The sequence below is a fragment of the Protomyctophum parallelum genome (genome assembly GCF_964188405.1).
Source record: "Protomyctophum parallelum genome assembly, chromosome: 9".
NCBI classification, from domain to species: Eukaryota; Metazoa; Chordata; class Actinopteri; order Myctophiformes; family Myctophidae; genus Protomyctophum; species Protomyctophum parallelum.
Window position 1 is genome coordinate 42,636,905 of NC_139706.1, and position 24,492 is coordinate 42,661,396.

The 24,492-nt window shown below is 42.2% G+C and overlaps 1 protein-coding gene and 1 pseudogene across 2 annotated transcripts in view; both read left to right on the forward strand.

The window, feature by feature from the left end:
* Positions 1 to 90: 90 nt before the first annotated feature.
* Positions 91 to 17,739, forward strand: LOC310864581 (inter-alpha-trypsin inhibitor heavy chain H3-like; annotated as a pseudogene). The gene is made up of 18 exons: positions 91 to 198; positions 2,555 to 2,715; positions 2,869 to 2,973; positions 3,932 to 4,094; positions 4,549 to 4,665; positions 5,068 to 5,205; positions 7,973 to 8,089; positions 8,238 to 8,406; positions 10,020 to 10,145; positions 10,987 to 11,168; positions 12,457 to 12,642; positions 12,727 to 12,866; positions 13,460 to 13,649; positions 14,160 to 14,332; positions 15,204 to 15,405; positions 16,802 to 16,974; positions 17,343 to 17,454; positions 17,601 to 17,739. The product of its transcript is annotated as an inter-alpha-trypsin inhibitor heavy chain H3-like (transcript).
* Positions 17,740 to 21,994: 4,255 nt separating this feature from the next.
* The window catches only part of clpb (ClpB family mitochondrial disaggregase), a 51,219-nt gene continuing 48,721 nt past the window's right edge, over positions 21,995 to 24,492 (forward strand). Inside the window, exons 1-2 of the mRNA XM_083773437.1 lie at positions 21,995 to 22,639; positions 23,821 to 23,872. Of these exons, the coding sequence (XP_083629563.1) occupies positions 22,171 to 22,639; positions 23,821 to 23,872 (521 nt within the window). The 5' untranslated portion in view covers positions 21,995 to 22,170. The remainder of the gene's footprint in view (positions 22,640 to 23,820; positions 23,873 to 24,492) is intronic.

A 24,492-nucleotide genomic window follows, 5' to 3' on the forward strand; every position in this document is an offset into this window, starting at 1 on the left:
CACGTACACATTTTGCTCCTTCCTCAGGGGCAGGGACATTGGGATCTGTTCTAAGCAATGCAGTGAGTGAGTGTTCAGTGGAGTTTAGTCATGTCTGGGTTGAGGAGCGTTGTGCTGCTGTGGGGCTGTGTCTGCCTCTGGCTTCTCAGCGAGGTTCAAGGAGCTTTGGTTATCTCCCGCCATGATGCTGGCATACAGGTAACACTGCTTCTCTTCTCTTTCTGCTATTCTGTAGTTGTAGTTACATATCATAATCATAACAGCAACAACAATAATAACAATAAAGAATAATAATAATGATGGATTTAATTCATAATGCAACAGCACAACACATTTTAATGCTTTTCATGTAATGCAGTAGGCCTACTCTGTTTTCAGTCAACCTGTGGTTCCTTTTTAAACTCTCAATCTCAATGCTGCTTTGCCTTTAGTTCTCTTGAATGGCCCAATATGCTCCATGTAGGGAATGGGAATGGGAATCACGAACTCTAATAATTAGAAAATCCAAATAGTTAACTCAGAGAACATACTGTATGTCCCTAAGCTTATCATTTCCCTTTACCCACGTTTTAGACCAAGAATTATCATGCTGATTGCATTGATATAAATAAAATTATAATTTCCCGTCCCTATGGCCATCTGTACAATATTATACCATTTAGGACTGACCTAAGTTTTATGAAAAACTTCACATATATTTATTAAAGAAATACAAAATTGTTATGTTGCTATATACTGTACATGAACAAGAACCCCAAAAGGGGTTCCCGTCCTGAATAGAGCTTCTCAAACCTTGCCTGTGTTTAAATCACGTCTTAAAACTCACTTGTACTCTTTGGCATGAACATACTGATTAAGAGTTGCTGCTTCCTATGCTGCCCTTATGTATTGTTTTTTCTTTGATATGTTAGTATTTAGTAGCTGTACACAAAGAATTGTGTACAGTACTTTGTTTCAACTCTGTTGTATACAAATGTGCTTTATAAATAAAGTGGATTGGATTGGAATACATACACCTCATCTAATCACAGCTTTGTGTTCTTATACTATAAAACTCTTAACTGTACTGTATGTTTTATAAATTCTTATCTCTGTTTGTCTTCTAATTTTACTTTACTGCATAGATCTTAATCAATCTTCTACTTTTTTACATTCTTCTCTTTCACACTTTGTATGCATGAATATAGTATGTGAGTGACTTGCATCGGTTTGTACCCTCTATATTTACCCTCTATATTTTCATTCCGCTTTCTTTGTGAATTCTAGGAGACACTGCATCCCACCAGGTTACTTAAGGTATAGTTAAATGAAATTATTTCCACACGCAAATTAACTCCTTCTTTTCCCTGCATGCAGTTCGAAGACTTTGTTGAAAGCCTTGCAACCAATTTAGTTGGAATAAGTACTTCATGAAGTTGGAAACTCATGCACTGCTTACACATTTTGAACTTTTGACATCGTTATAAATCATCGTTATCATTAGAAACATAATTTCACTGTTTAGTCTGGGGGGAAAAATGGTACAACTAAATACTATTTTAAAGGTATATTCAGTGATTTCACTTAATTCAGATATCACTTATTTTTTTGTTTTGTTGTGATAATCCTCTCTACTATAGAGTGTGCTGACCATATAAGGAGTTCCTCCCTGTCCCCAGTTAACCCCTGGGGGTCAAAAAACCTTTTGGCTCTCTATCCTGATTGGATGAAAGGCTTAGGTCCCAGCCAAAAACGAAACCTAAGGTTTTTTGAGTGAAATCACTGAATATACCTTTAATGGTACTAAATTATTTACAGTACTCACTTTAATAAGTGATTGAAGATGATCGCCTCAATGTAAACTTGGTAAAGTCCAAAGGTTAGACCTAAGTCATGTTTATCCCAGTAAATCAAATTACTATTATGATGAGTGTCTCTTCTTTTTATTGCAGAAAAGAAGTACAAACAACATAGAGGTAAGAAACAATATCCCGTTTTTCAGTCTGTTAATGAAAAAACCTAAAATTTAAAATACTGTCATTACACTAGCCTGACTCCACTGTAGATGTGGAATAGCAAAATGCTATTAGAGACTCTCCTAGTTGTGAAAGTGAGAATCAATCAAGTTTTTGAGAAAGAATAAGTGTCTGTGGACAGTGCTGAACGTCAATGGACACATTTGGCACAAACAAGGGACTACATTCATTTCTCTCCTATGCCACCAAAATGTTGGAACGCCCAACAGTCATTAAGACATGCAAATCCCTTGACTCCTTCAAAACCGCTCTCAAAGGGCATCTACGGACGGCTGCAATTTTAAACTGGCCCCTGTAAATTCTGGTTCTTCCCTTCACCCCTTTTTCCCTTCACTGTCTATGTTTTTTCCCTTTTTACCTCCTTTATATATTATATATATACGTCTCTAAATGTTCTGATGAATTGAAAATGGTGGACCGGAGTGTAATGCTTTATGGTGTCGTCCACAGCTAACAGTTTTTGTATTGAGCTGTGCTTGAAATGTACTGTAATTCTGCAAATAGATATTTCAATCAATCAAACATACTGTACTTCTCTCTCTCAGGTGGAGGTGGACAGTGTGACAGTGGACTGTACCGTAGCATCTCGTTTCGCTCACACTGTCATGACCTCCACTGCTCTGAACAAGGCCAACTCCTCTCAGGAAATCTTCTTTGAGGTGGACCTGCCCAAGACCGCCTTCATCACCAACTTCAGCATGTCAGTTCCATCTCTCTATCACATCTTACTGTGTGTGTGTACCCCTGTATGTTTGTTTCCGTATCTCCCTGACCATGCCTGCTTTTGGGATTTTAAATGACATCTATTAGCGATATAAACCCATGTTGAGAACTCCTCCTGTTTGCTTTTCAGGGAAATTGATAATCAGATGTACGTTGGAGAGATCAAAGAGAAGGAAAAAGCCAAGAAGCAGTATGATAAAGCTGTCTCATCAGGACAGACTGCTGGACTTGTCAGGTAAGTCTCAGGACATGTTACTGGGAGAGGGGTGAAATAGCTATAGCAGATGACATATTGCTCTAGTCTCGGACATACTGGCAGTAGAAATAGAGTGCAGGAATGATCGGCCTCAAGCTCAACGCCAAGAAGAAGAGTATTGACAGTTAACACAGAGGGTGCACTTGCGCCCTCTGTGAGCACTTGAAATGCTCTGCAATGGGATGGAAATCTGACATGGAAGAACATCTCAAGAGGCTGCTGTTTGAGCTTCAGTCTAGTCAGTGCTGCTGTATGGGACCCAGACATGTACCCTCACATCACAATAGGGAAAGGCCCGAAAAAGACTATACACAAGAATGCTACTAATGGCACATGTGTCATATGGACGGACCACATCAGAAATGTGGTCCTCATCGCTCAGGGGGCGCAGTGGTAAAAGTCCCTACCGATCACCAGGTTGTGGGTTCAAATCCATGTCCGTGTCATGCGTCTGTGCGAACACAATTGGAGCGTCTTTGGGGGAGGGAAGCCAGCCTCTTTGTCACTGCATGTATTCCTAGGGGCTGGGGCGGCCCGTAGGAATACAGTTGGTCCTCCTGGTGTGGCTTCGAGTCAGTAGGATACAACAGCGGTTACAACAAAGAAATGTGTGTGGGGAGGATTTATTTGGCATAACGACTACATTGTAGAGAAAAGGGAGGTAAAAAATAATTGGCTATACTCAACATTTTGGAGAAAAAAAAGGAACCTAACACGGGGGCCTAACATGGTCAGAGAGAGAACGATGAGGATGGCAGGGTATACTGCGTCAAGCACCCGGAACTAGTGGCAAGCAAAATGGCACCGTGGGAGCCTTCAGGGCACAGCCAGGAAAGGCAAGAAGCAATTCAGGAGTCCCAAGTGGGTGTTGGGTAGACCGCACTCTCACATCGCATGGTACAACTACATACAAATTTTTGTTTTGTCTGTGTTCTAGGGCCTCTGGAAGAAAAATGGAGAAGTTCACTGTGTCAGTAAACATTGCTCCCAATAGCAAAGTGAAATTCATTCTGACCTATGAGGAGCTTCTTATCAGGAAACTAGGCCAGTATGAGATTCTGACCCGGGTCAAACCCAAGCAGCTTGTCCGGAACTTTCAGGTGGATCTCCATGCATGCAGTATGTTCACATCACACACTGTTTAAAGGAGCACTTCACTCATTTTCAACCTTAACTTCTTATAACTGGTCGTCACTCGTCACCAATGCTCAAGATGCCACAATTTAGTACGCGTTCGTCTGGCGATTGGGAGCGTAATGTGGGCGCGTAATGCTAAAATCTGGTGTAGTCGGCAGGACGTGGAGCTTGATATCCTCGCGTGAGGGACATCGTGTGCGGCGGTCCGCGGTGTGAAGTGAGAAGCGTGAGGACGTGCTTCAAAGACTGGGGGGTTGATTGTAGCCCCCCAGCCCACTCCACTTCCGTGTAATGCTACATGAGCATTAGTGAGGTCAGAGGACCAAGTATATGAATATAAATTGATAATGGCTGAAGTGGTCCTTTAATGAAAGGCTAATCTCACTCTGTGTATATTTGTGTCGTGTCTTTGCACAGATTGTGGCAGATATATATGAGCCACAGGGTATTGAATATGTTGAAGCCTATGGAACCTTCTTATCAATATCCAATGAGCTGCTCCCTCTGGTGGAGAAGACCGTCACAGACAAAAAGGTAGAGGGATAAAAATGGCTCAGTCTCAAGGTTCTTCGGACAGCTCGTTTCATTTATCTCTCAAGTTCATCTTTGTTTTAATTAAACAATTATTTTTAAAAAATCCATAAATACAAGGCATTTTGTACAGTAGAATGAAAAAGTAATGACCAGGTGGGGAACTCATTAAAATAAAGGCAATTATAACCCCTTATTTTTTTTAAACATTACTATAGTGTTTCATGGATTTATTGAAGGAAACCTGCTGTTTACAATACTTTTTTCCAGCAACAACCATCCAAAAAGCACCTGTATGTGACCAAACACCTAAGACCACCCAGCAGTGCTTCTAGCTGTTGTCTTCTATTAGACGTGTCAGATGTAAGTTTGCACTAAAGTGAATGTATTGTATTCGTCTTTCAGGCACACATCTCCTTCTCACCAACACTGGAGCAGCAGAGGGCCCAGCCAGAGTGTCCAAACTGTGAGGGAACTCTGATTGATGGAGATTTCATCATCAAGTATGATGTGAAACGGGCCACGGGCCTAGGGGACGTTCAGGTCAGATGTCTCTTATATCTATTATAATCTTTTTAAAGTGTGCTGCTGTGTGCTTGATTGTAGCCTAATTGTTTTCGTTCTGTGGATCATACAGAGTTGCCCTGGGGTATGAAAGGTGCTGTGTGAATGAGGTTGCCTTAATTGCCTTGTCACAACAATAGGCCTATAAATGGACCGGTGCCCCGGATGTACTTTTTAAACCTTCAGGGCCACCAAAACACACCAAGCACTTGCCCAGTGGGGCCAGTGAAAATAATGCCTTGAAAGTAAAAACATTAACATCAGATTTGTATCAGATCCTGTGTCTGTGAGACATGACCTTTGACATATAAATGTCTCAATAGAAGAGCAGGGAGGAAGACAACCATTCCAATTCTAGAGGTATATTGTATTAACAAGCGTTTTGGTGTAGAGCACATCAAAGCCTTCTACAAAAACCTTGGTGTTTGTAAAGATGATTTCAAAATGGCAATGGTAACAACCGAGGAGGTACTTAAAAAACTGAGTGCCCTCCAACCCCACAAGGCCACTGGCCATGACAATATCCCCTCCAAATTTCTCAGAGACTCAGCCTTTTCCATAGCTCCAGTCATCACCCACATAGTTAACCTCTCCATCAAACAGGGACAGGTCCCCCAAGATTTTAAACTGGCCAAAGTAACCCCCTTGTACAAAAAAGGGAGTAAATTAGAACCCGGCAACTACCGACCTATTTCTATTCTAAGCTCCATCTCGAAAGTGATGGAAAAAATAGTCTATGAACAGGTTGAAAAGTATCTTGCCACTAATAAATTGCTGTACGAGTTCCAATCTGGTTTCAGAACATCCCACTCCACTGACACATGCCTCCTCTATTTGAGCGACCACATCAAACACGAGGTGGACGCTGGAAAATACTGCGGCATGGTCATGCTGGACCTCCAAAAGGCTTTTGACACCGTGAACCACTCCATACTGGTTAACAAGCTTAAAGCTATTGGTTTTGATAGCACATCAGTGAGCTGGATGCAATCCTACCTGGAGGGGAGAGAACAGATGGTGGAGGTGAACGGAACACTGTCCCCTCCCCTCCCAGTGAGCTGTGGCGTCCCACAAGGAAGCATACTAGGGCCTTTACTGTTCCTAATATATGTTAATGACATGACTTCAGCTTGTGACTGCAACTTGTTCCTGTTCGCAGATGACTCAGCACTGCTGGTCTCGGACAGGAACAAACTGCAGGTTGAAAAGACCCTCAGCTCTGAACTCGGTAGAATCTGCACCTGGCTCGCTGATAACAAACTATCCTTACACCTGGGAAAAACTGAATCCATCCTCTTCGGATCAAATAGTAATCTCAGCAAGGCAGATGGCTTCTTGGTTAGAGTGGGTGACAATATTATCACACGAAAAGATCAAATTACCTACCTAGGTTCCATCCTGGAGGCCAATCTTTCCGGTGATAAGATGGCCACCAACGTAATCAAAAAAGTCAATCAAAGAACAAGATTCCTTTACAGGATCTCCTCACTGGTCAGCAAAAACACCTTGAAGACCTTAACAGGAGCCCTCGTACAAGGTTTCTTTGACTATGCATCCACCTCTTGGTACCACAGCACCTCAAAGGCCCTTAAAACAAGGCTCCAGACCTCCCAAAACAAACTGGTCAGGCTCCTACTTGGCCTCACCCCCCGAACCCACCTCACCCCTGCCCACTTTGACAGGCTGGGATGGCTTAGGGTCGTCTACAGAGTACAGCATCTTGCAATGGGTCTGGTCCACAAGATTCGATACACCACCAAGATACCCATGTACCTGTCTAAATACTTCCTTAATGTAAACGAAGTCCACACCCACAACACCAGAGGGAGTGCAACAAACCATGTACAACCCAGATTCGGCACAAACAAGGGACTAAATTCTTTTCGCTCCTATGCCACCAAAATGTGGAACGCCCTACCAACAGTCATTAAGACATGTGAATCCCTTGACTCCTTCAAAACCGCTCTCAAAGGGCACCTACGGATGGCTGCAATTCGAAACTGGCCTCTGTAAAATCTGAATCCCCCCCACCCCCCCCACCCCACTTTCCCTCACTGTATATTGTATCTTTTCCCTTTTTTGCTTCCCATATGATGAATTTAGCTACATAGAAATGTCTATTTGTATGTCTCTAAATGTTTGTATGTCTTTAAATGTTTTGATGAATTGAACAATGTGGACCCTGTTGTAAACAAGTGTAATGCTTAATTGGGTCGTCCACTCACAGTTGACAGTCTTTGTATTGAGTTTGTGCTTAAAATGTACTGTAAATTCTACAAACTGTTAATAAATATTTCAATCAATCAATCAAAAACATACTCTGAAGAAGGCAGTTTGTCTGTCCAAAACATTGGTCTCATCTCTGTGTCCACAATGAAACTGTTTTGGCATTGGCAAAAATGTTCATCATTAGTATTTTTCCCGTTGGCTATGGTACCACACAAGCATTGGTGTGCTGTGCACCCTTTGCTCACAGTATCAGTATCATACTCTACCATACAGATTGGACCAAATAAGATTGTATTAAAAATGTTACTAAATGCCACTTTCTGCAAACTAGACTCACAAACTATAGGTTGCAGAGTTGACTTGACTGAAATGAACATAATGCAAAGCATGTCCTCCTGACACTCATGCTGCAAAGAAGCTGTTGACCAAAGATTTTATTAATAGTCACATAGTTATTATCCTCCGCTTCTGTCACTGCTTTCTGAGTATACAGTAGATTTGTCTTTTTCCCCCTCAGATTGTGAATGGATACTTTGTCCACTTCTTTGCACCTCCTGACTTACCCAGAGTTCCAAAGAATGTGGTGTTTGTGATTGACATCAGTGGATCCATGAGTGGAACTAATATAAAGCAGGTGAGAAAGTGTCCATGCAGTATGTGATACACTGACAGTGAGTGGGTGAAATAAAAAACTACACTATGTCTCCAGTACATTATGTGTGCTATACTATGTAGGCCTACATGTTTATGCATGACCTCTATATCTTGTTATACTTGTGCAGACGCGTGAGGCATTGCTGTCCATTCTTCAGGACCTGCACGAGGACGACTACTTTGCTATCATCCTGTTTGACGATAAGATTCAACCCTGGAAAGGTTCTCTTATTAAGGCCAGCAAGGAAAATGTGGAAGAAGCCCTGACATTCACCAGGGCGATCGACACAGATGGAAGTAAGCATCAGAATAAGTTGGATGCTGCACTAATGATTTCTACAGGTTGTTCTTTGGAGTGTGGCACTAGGAAGAATAGCACATCAACACCTACATGAGTGCTACAGCCTACTGTAACACTCTCAGGTGAAAACAATTTACAATTTACAATTTAGGCATTTAGCAGACGCTCTTAATCCAGAGCGACTTACATTTAAGCAACAACAAAAGCATGGGAATACATCACATAAAAGCATTTATCATGAAACATGCGTAAGCTAAGAAAGTAACAGTGGAATATCTATATAATGAAACTATACATACACTATACATATAAACTATACATATTTACTACTATGCTATACATATGTACTACAGCGTGCTATGACTATATACAATACAATTATAGTGCTGTCTACATAACATGCTATAAGTCTGTGTCAAATGCTATCTAAGCCAACAGAAATGCTATCTAAGGGGTTAGGGTAAGTGCTATGGGCCATGATGGAGTCTGAAAAGGTGGGTTTTCAGGCTACGGCGGAAGATTGGGAGTGATGCTGCAGTTCTGACTGCAATGGGAAGTGCATTCCACAGAAAAGAAGCGGCATTGATTGATGTCACATGCATGGCTCGGAGGAGACATCATCGTCTGTGCTAGGAGGACCAACTGTAGGAGTAGCAGTGACTACAGAGGGAATTGGGAATTATCATAATTAAATTGGGAGAGAAAAAAAGCATGCTACAGTCTAGGCCTAGTACGTCCTCCCAGTGAAGCTCATCACATGCAGGTTTAACGGTGATTTCATGTGACGAGTCATACCAAAGCCTACACGGGTTGTGCAAGGATGCGCTGTGATTGGCCAGTCGCTGTGATTGACAGCCTGAACCTAACCCTAACCTTATAACCTCAGTAAAACTATACCTAAACCTAACCATTGACCTCCAGTAACCTTACCCCAGAGGTAACTAGATTAAGACAAACTAAATCTAAATATAAGATTTAGAAACTTTTAGTGTTTCTAGTAAGACTAAATCATAATTGCCCAGACTCTTCTTCAACAAACATTCTTTGTTCTGTACTTGACTTGCCCGGGGGCGTGGTTAATGGTTATTGCGAACGCAGTGAGCCACTTACTATGACAGCAAGGGCTGAATGTCTGTGTGTGTGTCTGTGTGTGTGTGTGTCTGTCCCACTGTTACACCACCCGCCCGCCACCAGAGGGCGCAGCTGTAGCACACACACACACACAGGGCGCAGCTGTAGCACACACACACACACACACACACACACACACACACACACACACGCACACGCACACGCACACGCACACGCACACGCACACGCACACGCACACACAACCACACACACACAAGCTGCGTTCGCTTCACGCGTTTGCGCGTCTTACTTGTAATAACTAAGCACATCCTGTGTAGGAATCAGTATGTCGGGTTCCAACACCATGCAGTCTGAAGACCAACCAGTAGGGGTCAGCAGTGACAAGATTGCACGTGCAAGTGTGTGTGTGGAAATACATTAGGGAGGAAAAGGGAAAATACTTATTTTTGTCCTTGTTTTGAAATGGATTTAATATCATTGTACTGTACACAGTTCACTGTATGTGTTCCCCTTCCAGTGACCAATATTAATGATGCTGCATTGGCTGCTATAAACATGCTGGTGAAAGACAGACAAGACAACATCCTCCCAGAAAGGAGTTTCGACATGATTATCTTCATGACTGATGGAATGCCAAACGAAGGTGAGCTAAAATTTTGAAATATAATACAATTAAAGGACTAATACTGTATCTTAAAGGTATATTCAGTGATTTCACTCAAAAAACCTTAGGTTTCGTTTTTGGCTGTGGGACCCAGCCTTTCGTCCAATCAGGATAGAGAGTCAAAAACGAAACCTAAGGTTTTTTGACCCCCAGGGGTTAACTGGGGACAGGGAGGAACTCCATATATGGCCAGCACACTCTATAGTAGGGAGGATTATCACAACAAAACAAAAAAATAAGTGATATTTGAATTAAGTGAAATCACTGAATATACCTTTAAGCCTTGCCATTGTAGGAGGTGTAATAATACTATAACATTTAGAAAACTGTCTCTTGTGTTTGTCTGTATAGTTCTTTTTTTTTAATCTCACTGGGTTGGCCAATTCATTTGAAAGAATACAAGAGCAAAAGAGTGACAAAGCTGACTTGGGGCACATTCTATGCATCCCTGAGTATCTAGGCTAGTGTATTCACTGTATATTGAACTGATTTAGTGAGCCTTGAAACAAATATTTCTGGTAATGTTGTATTTAACTATGCAATTGTAATTATAAATTATGTGTTTATAATTTATATACTCCTGAATCTGTGTCTCTGCGCTTTTGCTTTTGGGAATGCATGTAAGCTATTAATGACCAATACCATATTTGCAAATAATTATGTGGGAGCTAACCTCCTGTAATGTATTGTGATAAATGTCCTAATATATTAGTTAAATGATGGAAGGTACCATTGTACTATAAATGTTGTTTGTTTGTGTTAGTTATACTGTATAGTGTATATGTAACGTGCAGTATATGTACCGTATATTTACATACAGGAGAAACGAACATCCCAACAATCCAAGAAAATGTCCGTAAAGCTATTGACGGAGGAATGTCTCTCTTCTGTCTGGGATTTGGAGATCATGTGGATTACTCCTTTCTGGATGTGATGGCACAACAAAACAAGGGACTGGCCCGCAGAATCTATGAGGACTCAGATGCGACCGCCCAACTCCAGGTGCAGTAAGGGAGGGTGTGATATAGGATTTATGATATGGCATGTGATATGTGGTATAGGTATGATACAGTATGTAATAGGACGCAGCTATTAAAGTTATGTCAGTCATTTTAAGCAGGTAGAAGGTAACATACTATACTAATACAAATGCAATAAATAGATGCTGCCGACTGAATTTAATAGATCAACGGTCTCAGAAACGCAGAGGTGGTTATAAAGAGAAAAGGTCAAAAGTACACACTGTACAGATGAAGATTTTAAGTTACAGGCCCGGGCGGCTGGTGTAGCCGTCTGGGCACCTTTGCTGGTAATCCAGTCCGGCAGTGTGCCGCGGGTTCGACTCCCGGTCCCGACGGCCTTTACTGGAGACACCGCTCACTTCACACAAGTGTGATTTTTGGGCCCCAGTGCCGCGGTGCAGGGACGTCCCCCCTCCCGCCGAGAGCGCTGCGTTATCTCATTAAGATCGGCTACTTTTGCCGTTTGTGAGGAGACACACATGCGTTATTATGTGGTGGAGCCGCAGAGAAAATTGTTATTATGAGGGTCGGCTTGGCACTTTTTGGCACATTTTGTTGCCCCCCTCGCAGTGCGTATTGCACGTATACGTAGCGACGGCGCTACTACAGAGACGGCTCGTTCAGTTATTTAGCAGCATGTTTACCAACATTATATTCTTTATTTATCCATGGTTATGAAGTAACTAAATATAGACTCGTACGTGCACGTACGTGCACATGTATGCTCGGACTCGGAGGTATATATACTGACGTAATTAAGATTCCATGTCGGGTTATAACTGGCTGTTGATGGTGACATAATTAGGATTAAAGTTAATGTCTGTATGTATACATGTATGTAATCTGAAACCTATCTTTAATTACGTCACCATCCAAAGCCAGTTATACCCCGGCATTGATACATATCTTCATTACGTCACCCTCAACATCAGTATATATACACCTCCGAGCATACGCACATAAAAGCCAGCCAACCACAGTATAGTACTTTCAATTTACAACTTACATGTATACATACATATGTTGGTCTGTTACCCAACCAATATTGAAACATATCGTAATTACTTCACCATTGACAGCCAGTTATAACCCGACTTCATTATTTAATTCCAATGTTTTACAGAGAGGCTGAGATTTGAAAGTTTGTAGCGGTCGACAGTACTTGCACGCTCTGCTTGCGCACTAGTAGGCCATTTATAGCCTACTTGTGTGCAACACGCAAGTAGGCACTTGACAGAGTGCAGTTCTAGTTAATACTCTTTTCCCAGGGTTTCTATGAGGAGGTGGCCAGTACTCTACTCTTAGAGGTGGACCTTCGTTACCCTGACAACACAGTGGATCTGCTGACCACCAACCACTTCACTCAGCTGTTCAACGGCTCCGAGATTGTGGTGGCTGGACGACTGAGTGACAATGACATGGATAACTTCATGGTGGAGGTGTTCGCCAAGGGGGTGAGACAGAGGAGTTGTAGTGTCTTTACTTTAGCTGAAAAAGAACGGTAGGCTATAGCCGTTTACTCTCTTCTCTTTCTCTAGCCTAAAGAAGACTTCCAAGTGCAGGGCCAGGCAACCTCTGTAGATTGGAACGTTATCTACCCGGAGAAGGAATACATCTTTGGGGATTTCACAGAACGTCTGTGGGCCTACATCACCATCCAACAGCTACTGAAACAGAGGTCTGTTTTAATCATCTCAAGCTGCTCTGTCAGGACTTTGAAACTCTGTCATGAATACTGTTGTTTTTTACCAGCTGCTTTAGCAAACTGGTTAAACGATCATGAAATGTACACGACCAGCTAGTCGACTCCAGGGTTGCCAAGTCCGCTTATTTACAGCAAAACTTGGATTGTTTTTTTCCCACAGTTGCTTGCCTGGTTTTTGGAGGTTGGTTAGCTTATTTCTGTCACGACATGTCAGTTGCAACACTGGCAACCCGTTCTCTAGCCGAGTGGAGTGAGAAGAAAATTAATCTGCAATGTGCAGAATGACAGGCAACACTGAAGCCAAGCAGCACAACAAGCGTGAAATAATATAGAATATATATAGGTCCAGTACTGGTTGATGTGTTTGTAAAGCGTTATACTAGTAGTAGTCTACTAGTGTTAAGTGTAGTAGTTAGACTTACACCGAAGTCTGGACTTCACTCGCTCATCCCCTGGTTCACGTCAGTTTTTCTCTATGGAGAATACATGGGTCATCTTAAATCGTCTCATATAACAATTGTGGTAGAAAAAAAAAAAAAAACTGTCTCGTTTGTTTGGTTTTTCAGTAAGTCTGGTACTGCAGATGAAAAAGGCAATGCCACAGCCAAGGCTCTTGAAATGTCCCTGAAGTACAATTTTGTCACTCCACTGACCTCCATGGTGGTCACCAAGCCTCAGACTGAGGATGGCGAGAGTGATTCCCTCATCGCTGACAAGCTGACTGAGGGTAAGGCAGATGGAATGGGAAGGAAAAAAGTGTGACACTTGACTGTGGTCTTGTGTCCGTTATAAGCTCCTGAATCCATACGTTGTCATCTTCTAATATATTTTCACTATTTTCTACAGAGCAACGACAATTGGAAGACAGAAAGAAAAGTAAAGTAAAACATTACATTTTCACCCTACCCAATAGAATAATTAAGGTTAGGTTTATACTTCCATTAGTATTTATTTTTGAGGGGTCCTAGCCCCTCCAACATCTGGCTTTCAGAAATTATGTCATGGGAAAGCCAAGTCTATGGACTTTAAATGTTTTAATGTTTGCTCAACAAACAGCACCCCAAAAAAAGACCCCAGCCACATCTATGGATGTTTGTTTAAAGAAGTGAGGAGCACCTCACTTCACACAAGTGTGATTTTTACACCTTTTATACCTTTTTGTGTATAACCAGGTTCATATGGACATTGGACAAGCTATTCATCAGGTTCTACTCCAACGTATTTTGGTAAATACTCCAAAAGTGCTAACATATAACTCAGCTTCAGATATTTGCAGCTGGGTGTCCAATATTAAATGAGCTCTCACCTTTATAATGTTATTTCAGTGGATGGAGATCCTCATTTCATGATAGAGCTTCCACAGAGACATGATGCACTGTGCTTCAATATCAATGACATACCAGGCACTGTCTTCAACCTGGTTAGAGACACAACCACAGGTGATTCAAATATGATCTTTTTGTTTAATTATTCATGTTGTCAGAGCCTTACGATTTGGACATATTATCAATACATCCGAATAGTGTTGTATTTTGTTATTTTGTATGAGGAACCTTTAATTATATATAATAATAGTTTTCATTACTTGCGCGTGCAAGTAATGTTGTTTGTCCAGTGCTCCGATGTACATGTATGTCCGTGGCTGCATATGATGTAATGATTAATTTGTGCTTGATATGGTAATGGTTTCAGATTACATACTGACACTGTACATAGAGGCATTACCTTTAATCCACCCAACACTGAAACATATCATTATTACGTAACCACTGATGCGTATACGCATCAGTTATACGCTGGCATTGGTACATATCTTCATTACGTTATACGCAGCTACGGACATATGCATCAAACGACCCAAGTAACCACAGTATACTGCTAATCAACTTACGAATTACATATGTATAGAGGCATTACCTTTAATCCACCCGACACTGAAACATATCTTTATTACGTCACCACCGAGAGCCAGTTTATACTCTGGCATAATCTGAAACCTACCTTTATTACCTTTATTACAATTTACATATACATACATACCTGCTAGCTAACCAATATTGAAATATATCATAATTGCATCACCATTGACGGCCAGTTATAACCCGACTTTAGTATTTAATTCCAATGTTTTACAGAGAGGCTGAGCTTTGAAAGTTCGTAGTGGTTGACAGTACTTGCATGCTCTGCTTGCGCACTAGTAGGTCATGTATGGCCTACTTTTGTGTGCAACAAGCAAGTAGGCACTCGACAGAGTGCAGTGCTAGTTGTAATCTGTGCTTTGTGAGTGACTGAATCGTTTCGCTTCCTTAGGCATTTTAGTCAATGGTCAGACTATTGGAGATAAAAAAGTTGCACCCGATGGAAAAATCAACACCTACTTTGGACGTTTCGGCATCATTCACAAGACCCTCGGGGTGAGACTGGAGGTGACCACTGAAGACATCTCTGTGTTACAAGATGGACAACGTGTTAAGTTACTGTGGTCAGATAAAGCTGCCCTCAAAGGACCCAAGTAAGTTATAGCTTGCGAGAGTACCGTCTCACTCAATGACAAAAAAGCCAATACACATTAATGATATTTAAATATTTAGGCTGAATTACTGTGCCAAATGTTGTCTTTACCCAAGTCCTCATTTTTGAGTGTCACTAAAATCTGTCCAGGTTTTTATTTTTGACTGGCACTAGCCCCTCCTACAGTATATAGAGCTTTTGTCCCCACAAAATGTCAACATTAAATGCCATTGACAATGAAGGGAAAATTTACGTCATCTTATCTGCACACGTCTCATGTCATTGAGAATGAAAGGAGAATTTAGGTAAAATGTCCGCCGCCAAATATGATGTAGATTTGTGGCAACAGGCATTCTAATTGGCCAGTATGAGATGATGCATGATGCTGTACGATGATACGAGCGCCCCTCACTTCACACAGGTGTGATTTTCTTTTACAACAAATTCCTTAAAATGTCTGGGTTTTGCTACCACAGACCATTAAGCATAAACTGTACATTTACACTACAGTTTGACGGCTTCGTTCAGAAATACGTTCTGAGAGTGCTTGGAACGCACTCTACGTAGGTACTCTCTGGTCATTCATAAATTCAGGTCAAGTATCAAAGATTCTCATAGCATAGTTCGAACACACCCATTGTAGAAGTTTATGTTGCATGCATGATGTAACTGAGTGGCTGCGGCTTCTTCACTCAGATCAAAATATGCACTGAGCTTAATGCACTGAGCTAGCTCAGCCTATGACATTGAATACAAAAAATTTGCCAGCAGGCTATCTCACTTTTTCTTTTTGTTAAAATTACAATTATTATTGTTATTTATATTATTATAGTGCTACTTGCTACATCGCTATGTATTCGTACAGAAGAGGCATACTTTGAAGGAATATACAAGATTTATGAATCTTTATGAAGCATTTATGAAGCATTCTACATCTGATCTTTATGAAGCATTTATGAAGCACTCTACATCTGACCTCTGTGAGGTTAGATGTAGTTGCTGGCTGGCTCCATATATGCAGATCTAGGTGATGATCCAGTCTTCCACATGGAGCTTAGGTTAGTGTCGTGATCTTCATATATGGAGATCCAGGTGATTATAGTCAGCTCTACATATGGAGATCTATGGGTTGTACCAACTTGGTTCATTTGCAAGTGTGTCTTTTATGGACATTCCCATATATGTTAATATTGATGACATCAGATGCCAATACAGAATTCTGGCCAAACAGTATATGGAGCGTGTCAGCGAGGCGTGACTGACGGACTGACTGATGGGAGATGCAGGTTTTCATAGTAAACTGCGACCTACAGTCGCCATCAACATTCCCTCTCCCCTTTCTCCTCCCTATCTCCTCACCACCTTTGTTCTCTCTGCCCTTTGCACCTCCCTTGCAGTATGGATCTTCTGTTGACCAAAGACTGCACCCTGATGGTCAGTCTAAAAGATTCTGTGACGTTTGTAGTCCTGCTACACCGAGTCTGGAAGAGCCACCCATACCATCAAGACTACCTGGGCTTCTACACCCTGGACAGCCACCTTCTCTCTCCATCTGTTCACGGCCTGCTAGGTACAGAACACCACAGATCACACTAGGGGAAGCAGGACAGTCACAGAATCACACATATATTAATAACATCTAATCTATCCTCCTTCCCATCAAATCACACCGGCTAGGATACAAGAAGAAGATGCCCATAATTGACATACAGTGTTTGTGTAGTTAGTTGTTTTTCAACCTTATTCATGTTGCAATGTGGCAGTATTATCTGCACCTCTAATGGTTAGAATTTATGGAATCATGGAATCACTTAATTATATGTGCAATGGGCTACACTAGGGTTAACTTGCCAATGTAGTTTCAGTGCAGATTAAAAGAATAAACTGAAATCCAGAATGATTCCCTTTTAAATAAATTACAATGGTGGGCTCCTCCAGGTCAGTTCTACCATGGGGTTGAGTTTGAGGTGGGAGATCTGCGTCCAGGAGAGGTCCCTGAAAAACCTGATGCCACCATGTATGTGAAGGGACAGGAGCTCAATGTGACCAGGTACACATGATTGTCTCATCCTATATATCCTATATAGCATATAAGATCTGGTACAGATACAAGTGCATGTTTGTGTTTCAATGTACTGTACAGGTTTATATATATATATATACAGTTGATATAATGTCTTTCTCTTTGGTCCACAGAGGCTGGCAGAAGGACTATAGGAAGGATGTGAAGAATGGAGAAAGTATTCCCTGCTGGTTCATTCATAGTAATGGAACAGGCCTGATAGATGGAGATGCCTCAGATTACATTGTGTCTGGCCTGTTTAAGACTTACTGATAATAGTGTGATTAACAGGACTCACCAGGTTCCAAATTCATAGAACAAATGTTCATGGTTATCATTCTTTAATTGAATGGAACATTCTATACTTAAGTAAACTGCAATCGTACACTAATAAAACAAAATGAGCGGCTATGCACAGCTTTGGTGTGTCTGCATGAGCACAAGTGTGATTTTTATTTTAGTGGCGTCAAAGAGCACATAATGGTCCCTGGACTGGGCTTTGAATACCACTGTGACAGTGACATGCAGCAAATGTTCCGGCCAGTCAGGAATCGACTAGATACTTGCTGCCATGCATGCCTGAGGAATGTGGAACGGGTCCTACCCATTCGGCTGTTGGGTTGCCCCAGATCACATTTTTTTCCACCAATGCTTTCAAGTGTTCTTCAAAGCCTATGATGTGAATATATGTGAATTGTAGATTATAATTTTTTAAAAGGAATGGTTGGAGTATGGTAATACCAAATAAACCAAAGTCTACCTTACTAGTTTTTACTTCACAGGAAAACACCCTACTTACAACATTCAGTCAATAATAACCATTTTTTGAGGGGCGCTAGCCCCTCCTATATACTGCTTTTGTCCCCACACGTCTCAAGATTTGCCATTGACAATGAAAGGGGAATTAGGTCAAATGACCGCTAAATCTTGTCCCCACACGTCTCAAGATTTGCCATTGACAATGAACGGAGAAATTAGGTCAAAATTCCGCTAAATATGACGTAAATTAAACATCAAAACATTAAACACCATTGAGACTGAAGGGAAAATGTACGTCATATTTAAACGAGCAAATCAGCTAACCACAGGCAACAGGCATTCTGAATGGCCAGTACGAGATGATGTATGATGATGTACGATGATAAGGGCGCACCTCACTTCACACACGGGTGTGATTTTTACCATACATCTACTGTATATAGCCAACGTATATGATATATCCTTATATACGGATGGGCAGAACTTCATGGAACGTGGTGAGATAAGCAGGTTGATCATGAGATGATTGACTTCTGAATAGGTCAAATGTCAAAGTCACAATCAAGTTCATGGTCAACATTTTGTGAACATGTACATTTTAATTTGCTAAATATTTCTCTATGAAGGAATTCATTGAATTCAATTCAAATGTAATGTAATTATTCAAGAGACAATATGACTGAACTATATGCATATTTGCTTTAACAAGATGATTAGAGGGCTTGATTTCTGGTTATATAAATATTTTAACTATAATCATGGACTTTTAAAAGTGAAATATATACATGTACTGTATATATCTATTTGGCATTGATAATACATCACTCAGAGGAGGGTTAATTTGGAAAGTCTTTATAAGAGGGTTTATAAGCCTAATTTGGCATTTAAAGCTAAGCCAGTTGTCCTGTCCAGAACTAGCACAAAAGCCTCTGCCCAAGCTCTGGACCACCCCTATATCTCCATATATGGAGCTGGACTGTTCTGACATTGCAACACTTCATATTTGGGCATGCCTGAGCCTGACACAGAACTCCATATATAGGAAAAAGAGACAGACTTCAGAGAGATACAGAAATCTTCATATATGGGCATAAAAGGTACACAGACAAGATGGGTGGAACGGGTACTCTGACACGGGTACAACGGGTATTGCATAGCGTGATAGCCGGGTGAGGCCTGGATCTCCAACTTCACGGGCACCACCACAGGGAGTGCAGTGCCCTGTGTCGAGTCGGTTGGATAGCCGGTTGTCCGTAACCAGGACAGAATCCTCTGCCCTGGCTCTGGACCTGATCACCCCTATATCTCCATATATGGAGCTGGCATGTTCTGACTTCATATTTTGGCATGCCTGACACAGAACTCCATATAGGAATAAAGGGACACAGACAGATACAGAAATCTCCATATATGGGCATAAAAGGGACATAGATGGTGGAACTGACATGGGTACAACGGGTATTGCATAGCTGAGTGGGGCATGGATCTGATCTCCATTCTCCAACATCCATCGGACTCTGTCCTCTACAGCCGGCCACCGGTCTAGTATTACAGTAGATAATAATAAATTGGTAAAACCGCTCAAGAAAGACACTTTGCTGTTGTTTGTCTGGACTCTTCACCTGTGACCAATCCGGTGTGGTTCAACAAGCCTGTCAGGTGATTGAACCTCCACTAGTATATTACCTAGGATCACTGAATCACTCAAGCCTCTCCACCACGGAAAGGTCACAGCAAGAAGAGAGGAATTGGCCCTTAAAAGGACCGTTTGTTTAAGAGGATTTAATAATAATTTTTTTTTTAATAATCTCCACCAATAGCCTGCAGGCCAAAGGAAAAGGGGGGTATTGTCTTTTGTATTGTTCTTCTCTTGCATCTGCATGTTAAGAAGCCAATCAATCACCACAAAGGTTGTTGCACATGACACTGGGCTTGACTTTCAACAACAGCAGTAGTAGTAGAGTCCGAGGGGGCACTTTGGAGTGTTTTCGTTGACTCCCCCTTTTCTCTGTCGCTTGCCAACTGATGCTGCATGTTCAGGGCAAATTCCATCAATTCCTCATGTGACACTCGCAAGTGCACAGGCCCCTGGGACATGTTGTATGTCATCACTGTGTATGGAAGACTGGGGTACATCATGTGACGTCCTTCCATGGGCAGGGAGGAGATGAGGGCCTGGCTCTGTTGTTGTACCTGCAGCCTGCTGCTCTCCATGGTGGAGGTTGTGGGCAGCATGAACTGGGCATTGCTGCTGCTGCTGGTGGTAGTGGTTCCTGGTAGGCTGGTCACGTTGTTGAAAGATGGTTTCGATTTGTTATTGGTGTTGCCCAGGCTGTCCGACTCAGACGCTTGGAGGGTGAGGTCCAGAGGGTGAGGGTAGCATGCAGCAGCTGTGGCGCTCACATCCGTGGGCTCATCATGGGATGGTGGTGTTGAGTTCAGCGGTGATTTGAGACAGGATTGAATCAGGGCTTTGCCCGCCTCACTAGTGAACATGGGCTGGAGCTTGTCTGTGGCAAATGTGTAGAGGTGTCCCGTTTCACTGGCCACTAGCAAGAGAACCTGGGATCCTGTCAGAGTGGAGAGCTGTTTGACCTTGTTTATTATGCCATTTTTGCGCTTGCTGAAGGTTTTGCGTCGCTTTAACGTGTTCTCAATTAATTCATATTCTATCTTTACACGGCCGCGTGTCTTCTTAGGTTTTTGCAGCGGGACGGCTGCACCCTCCTTCTTCAGCTGCCCTGCCTCACGCATCACCCCTCCTCTCATCCTCTTGCTGCTGTCTACAGTTAAATCCATAGTCATATTAATCTGCTGTACTCCTACAGGTGGAATAATGTCCTGAGTCTCTGCATGCCTTTATGGGGCCACATTCTGCAACGTCACCTCCACGTCACACTCTGTAAGTTCTGATTTGTTTATGATGAGTCATCATGACCATATGTAGTATGTATGATGTGTGGTGACACGCGCAACCATAGCAACCAGCTATAGCAACGGGTGCGACGCAACAGCTGTCAAACGGGAACGAAAACAAACCCCACGTGCATGGCGCGGATCCCGGCCGGTAACGTGACGTCACCACTACGTGTGAAATTCCATACAAACATAGCCTATTATGTACAATGGGAAATTAGCATTGAGATTTGAGAATGTTATAGTAGCTGCTACGCCATACGCAATTAAGGCTGGGAACGATGTGTAGGCCTATAAAACATATCTGAATTTTAATGTAGTTGAAACTGCATGATATGCAGTCTTGTCAGTCAGTAAGGTGATGGCAACATAATGTAGTGTGTCTGCTTTGTCACAAGATGGTGCACTTTCCTAACATTCCATGGCACAAGACAGTTTTCGACAATGGATGGATCATATGGATGGGTGCTTACTGCTTAATGTGTAAAGTTAACTATACAGAGCAGATGTCCACCGTCCATCACTATTTATCTATTAGACGTATGTTTCTAAATAAATAGTAGACCTATAGCTGCTTCAAATTGCAGCCCGGTTCTTTTTAAAAGTACTTTTGAGTGTCTCTGTTTGAGAAACACTCATGCATAAACCGTCCGTAAATCATGCTAACAAATGCTCTGTTTCCATTGTGACTGCCCGTTACCCGTACAGCAAAGAGCAAAGCAAAAGATGCTCAATATGCTGGCATGCAGTTGTTTAGGTGTGACACAATGAGGAAACTGCTGGCCGGGAAGAAAACTACGTTTCCCACAGTGCACCGCGCATTCTAGTGACATCCACGCTGTGCTCCGCCACTGCGGTTGTTGTCGTTTTGACTGGTGGGATCAGAATCGTGAAAACGGTGGAATAACCGTCGCCAAAGGGAACATTCACACAGTGGAACCGGTCTCTGGGTGCTTATTGACTACCCGGAATCACCGACAAGTCGAGGTTTTTGACAAGCCGTCGCGTTTTTCGGTGACTTTAATCGCCATGTTATCCTCAATTCCTGGCAGGCTGTTTGTGCGAAGGTCGCGCAGCCTGTCACCGTGCAGCCGCGTCCTCCAGACGGGCACAGGCGACGCTATCGCAGCGAGCCGCACAGAGATGAACCTGGGCCGTCACCACGCCGCCGTGCTCACCGGCGGGTCCTCCCGGGGCTCCAGAAAGGGTATTTTAGCCGAAGAGGCTAACAACAAACGTCCCACTATGACAAGCCAGCCGGCGGTGCAGTACCACCACCTGGCCCCTAGGTGGCTCTCCAATCTCGAGAACCGCCGTGGTTCATGGGCGGCCATGGCCAGCAGAGGGCACAATAACAACCTGTACTGGGACGCAGAAGGAGGAAGAGGAGGAGGAGGAGGAGAGAGGGGAAGGAGTGGATATAGAGGAGTTGCATCTGCTGGCGTTCTGTCTGCTGCTGCTGTGGCCTTCTGCCTGAAGAAAGACTCTGACAACAAAGGTAGATCAAATCAAACCCCGGCCCCCACCAGTTTTGTTTGTATAGGCCTGTATCAAAAGTGACAATTCAATTTAAGGACTTTTAACTAAGACTATGTTAATACCTAATAAAAGACTATTACTGCATCAAGTAACAAGTTATCAACAAAGTGTAGCCTACTACAAATAGGCTACTGATCAAACATTGGCCAAATTGTCAAATAATAAAGGAAGGATGCCAACATAGTTAAAATAGACAATCTACAAGATCACAACGTTGTCAGCTCGTAGATTAGCCCTACAAGTCAGAACCCAATGCGGTTCGGCACGAATCGATTGGGCTGACCCAGGGGGTTCCGAGAGGGGCTACTCGTAGATGTGCTATTAGTATTTGCACAATGTTTATCTGGAACCACGTAAAACTAAATGTAATGCATGCCTCAACTTCTATATAATTCTATAATAAGTCCTTGTCCGGGGTATAAGGTATGGTTATTTTGGGGTGTCACGGCCTGAAAAGGTTGAGAACCACATCGATCCCCATAAGTTATGTTGTAATGGGGACTCTTACAGTCCATTTGGTTCCATTTTGCACACTTTCAGAGTTACAGACCTATTTATATAAGTCTTTTTTTACACAGGTTTCATGTTTGTCTTTAGTTCAATGTTTGTTTTTTAAACACCATTGATGATGAAGGGAAAACCTACGTAATTATGCACCTCATTACGTCATATTGTCTCTTTATTGTTATTGGCGTTTGTATTAGCACTGTTTTTCAACTCGATAGCACCTGAGATTAGTGAAAATGTAAAGTGCGTTAATAAATTGTAATATATTATTGTTGTTGTTATTATTAGACCTGTAACGGTCAATAATTTAGCGCCGGGCTCCCTCAAACCCCCTCACGGACCCCTGGATGTCCCTGAACCACACTTTGAGAACCACACTTGTGTTTGGGTGTCCGGGTCATGTATTTAAAATCTACCCTGAGGAAATGTATTATACCAGCATATATCAGATTAAAACTTTTATCATTTTGTGTGATATCATATAACTAACTGCAATACAATCTACACACAAGCATGTGATTCTAACATCTGAAAATTATAACAATTCTGTAAAATAGAAAAGTATACAGGGCCTGGAGGTTGAACATAAAAAGATGTGTGTTTTGTGTCTAACTGTTGCTTTGTTTTCCCCAGGTGATGCACTTCTGGAGGCAGCGCGGATCAACAATGCTCAGGATATAGCCAGGTATTATTACTTTACTGTTATCTATATAACACATCTACAACACTCGCATAAAGTCGGTGTGCTTGCACTAATATATTTAATTTAATTGACCGTAATAAGTACTCGAGCAGCAGCATTCTGAACCAACTGCAGTTGTCTTCTCAGGTAGGAATAGAGCACCGAAGTCTGACGTCACTTTCAGTAGAGGGCGTCTGTCCCCAGGTTCATGTATTTGTTTAGTTGCATTGAAATCCCCATTGAGGCGATTTGAGATCGCCTCATATAACAACTGTGTTTGAAAAATAAACATGTCACCCCGGGCCGCTTCACTCATATGGATATGAAGAATCAACTGACTGAGAGAAAACGCTAATGTTACTGCTGCTGAATTAGTTAGATTTTCGCTAGAAGCAGACTGTATCATATATGAGTGACTGACTGTTGCAAACGATACAGAGACACCTCCCTGACAATAACGCCGAGACAGCTTGTTTAGTTTTGGACCACAACGCTTATAGTAGACGATATTAAGATCACCCCATGTTATTCTCCATAGAGAAATTACTTCCGCGAACCAGGGGAATGGTCGGGATGAGCGAGTTACGTCAGGACTTCGGTGCTCTATGGATCGGCTATTTCCA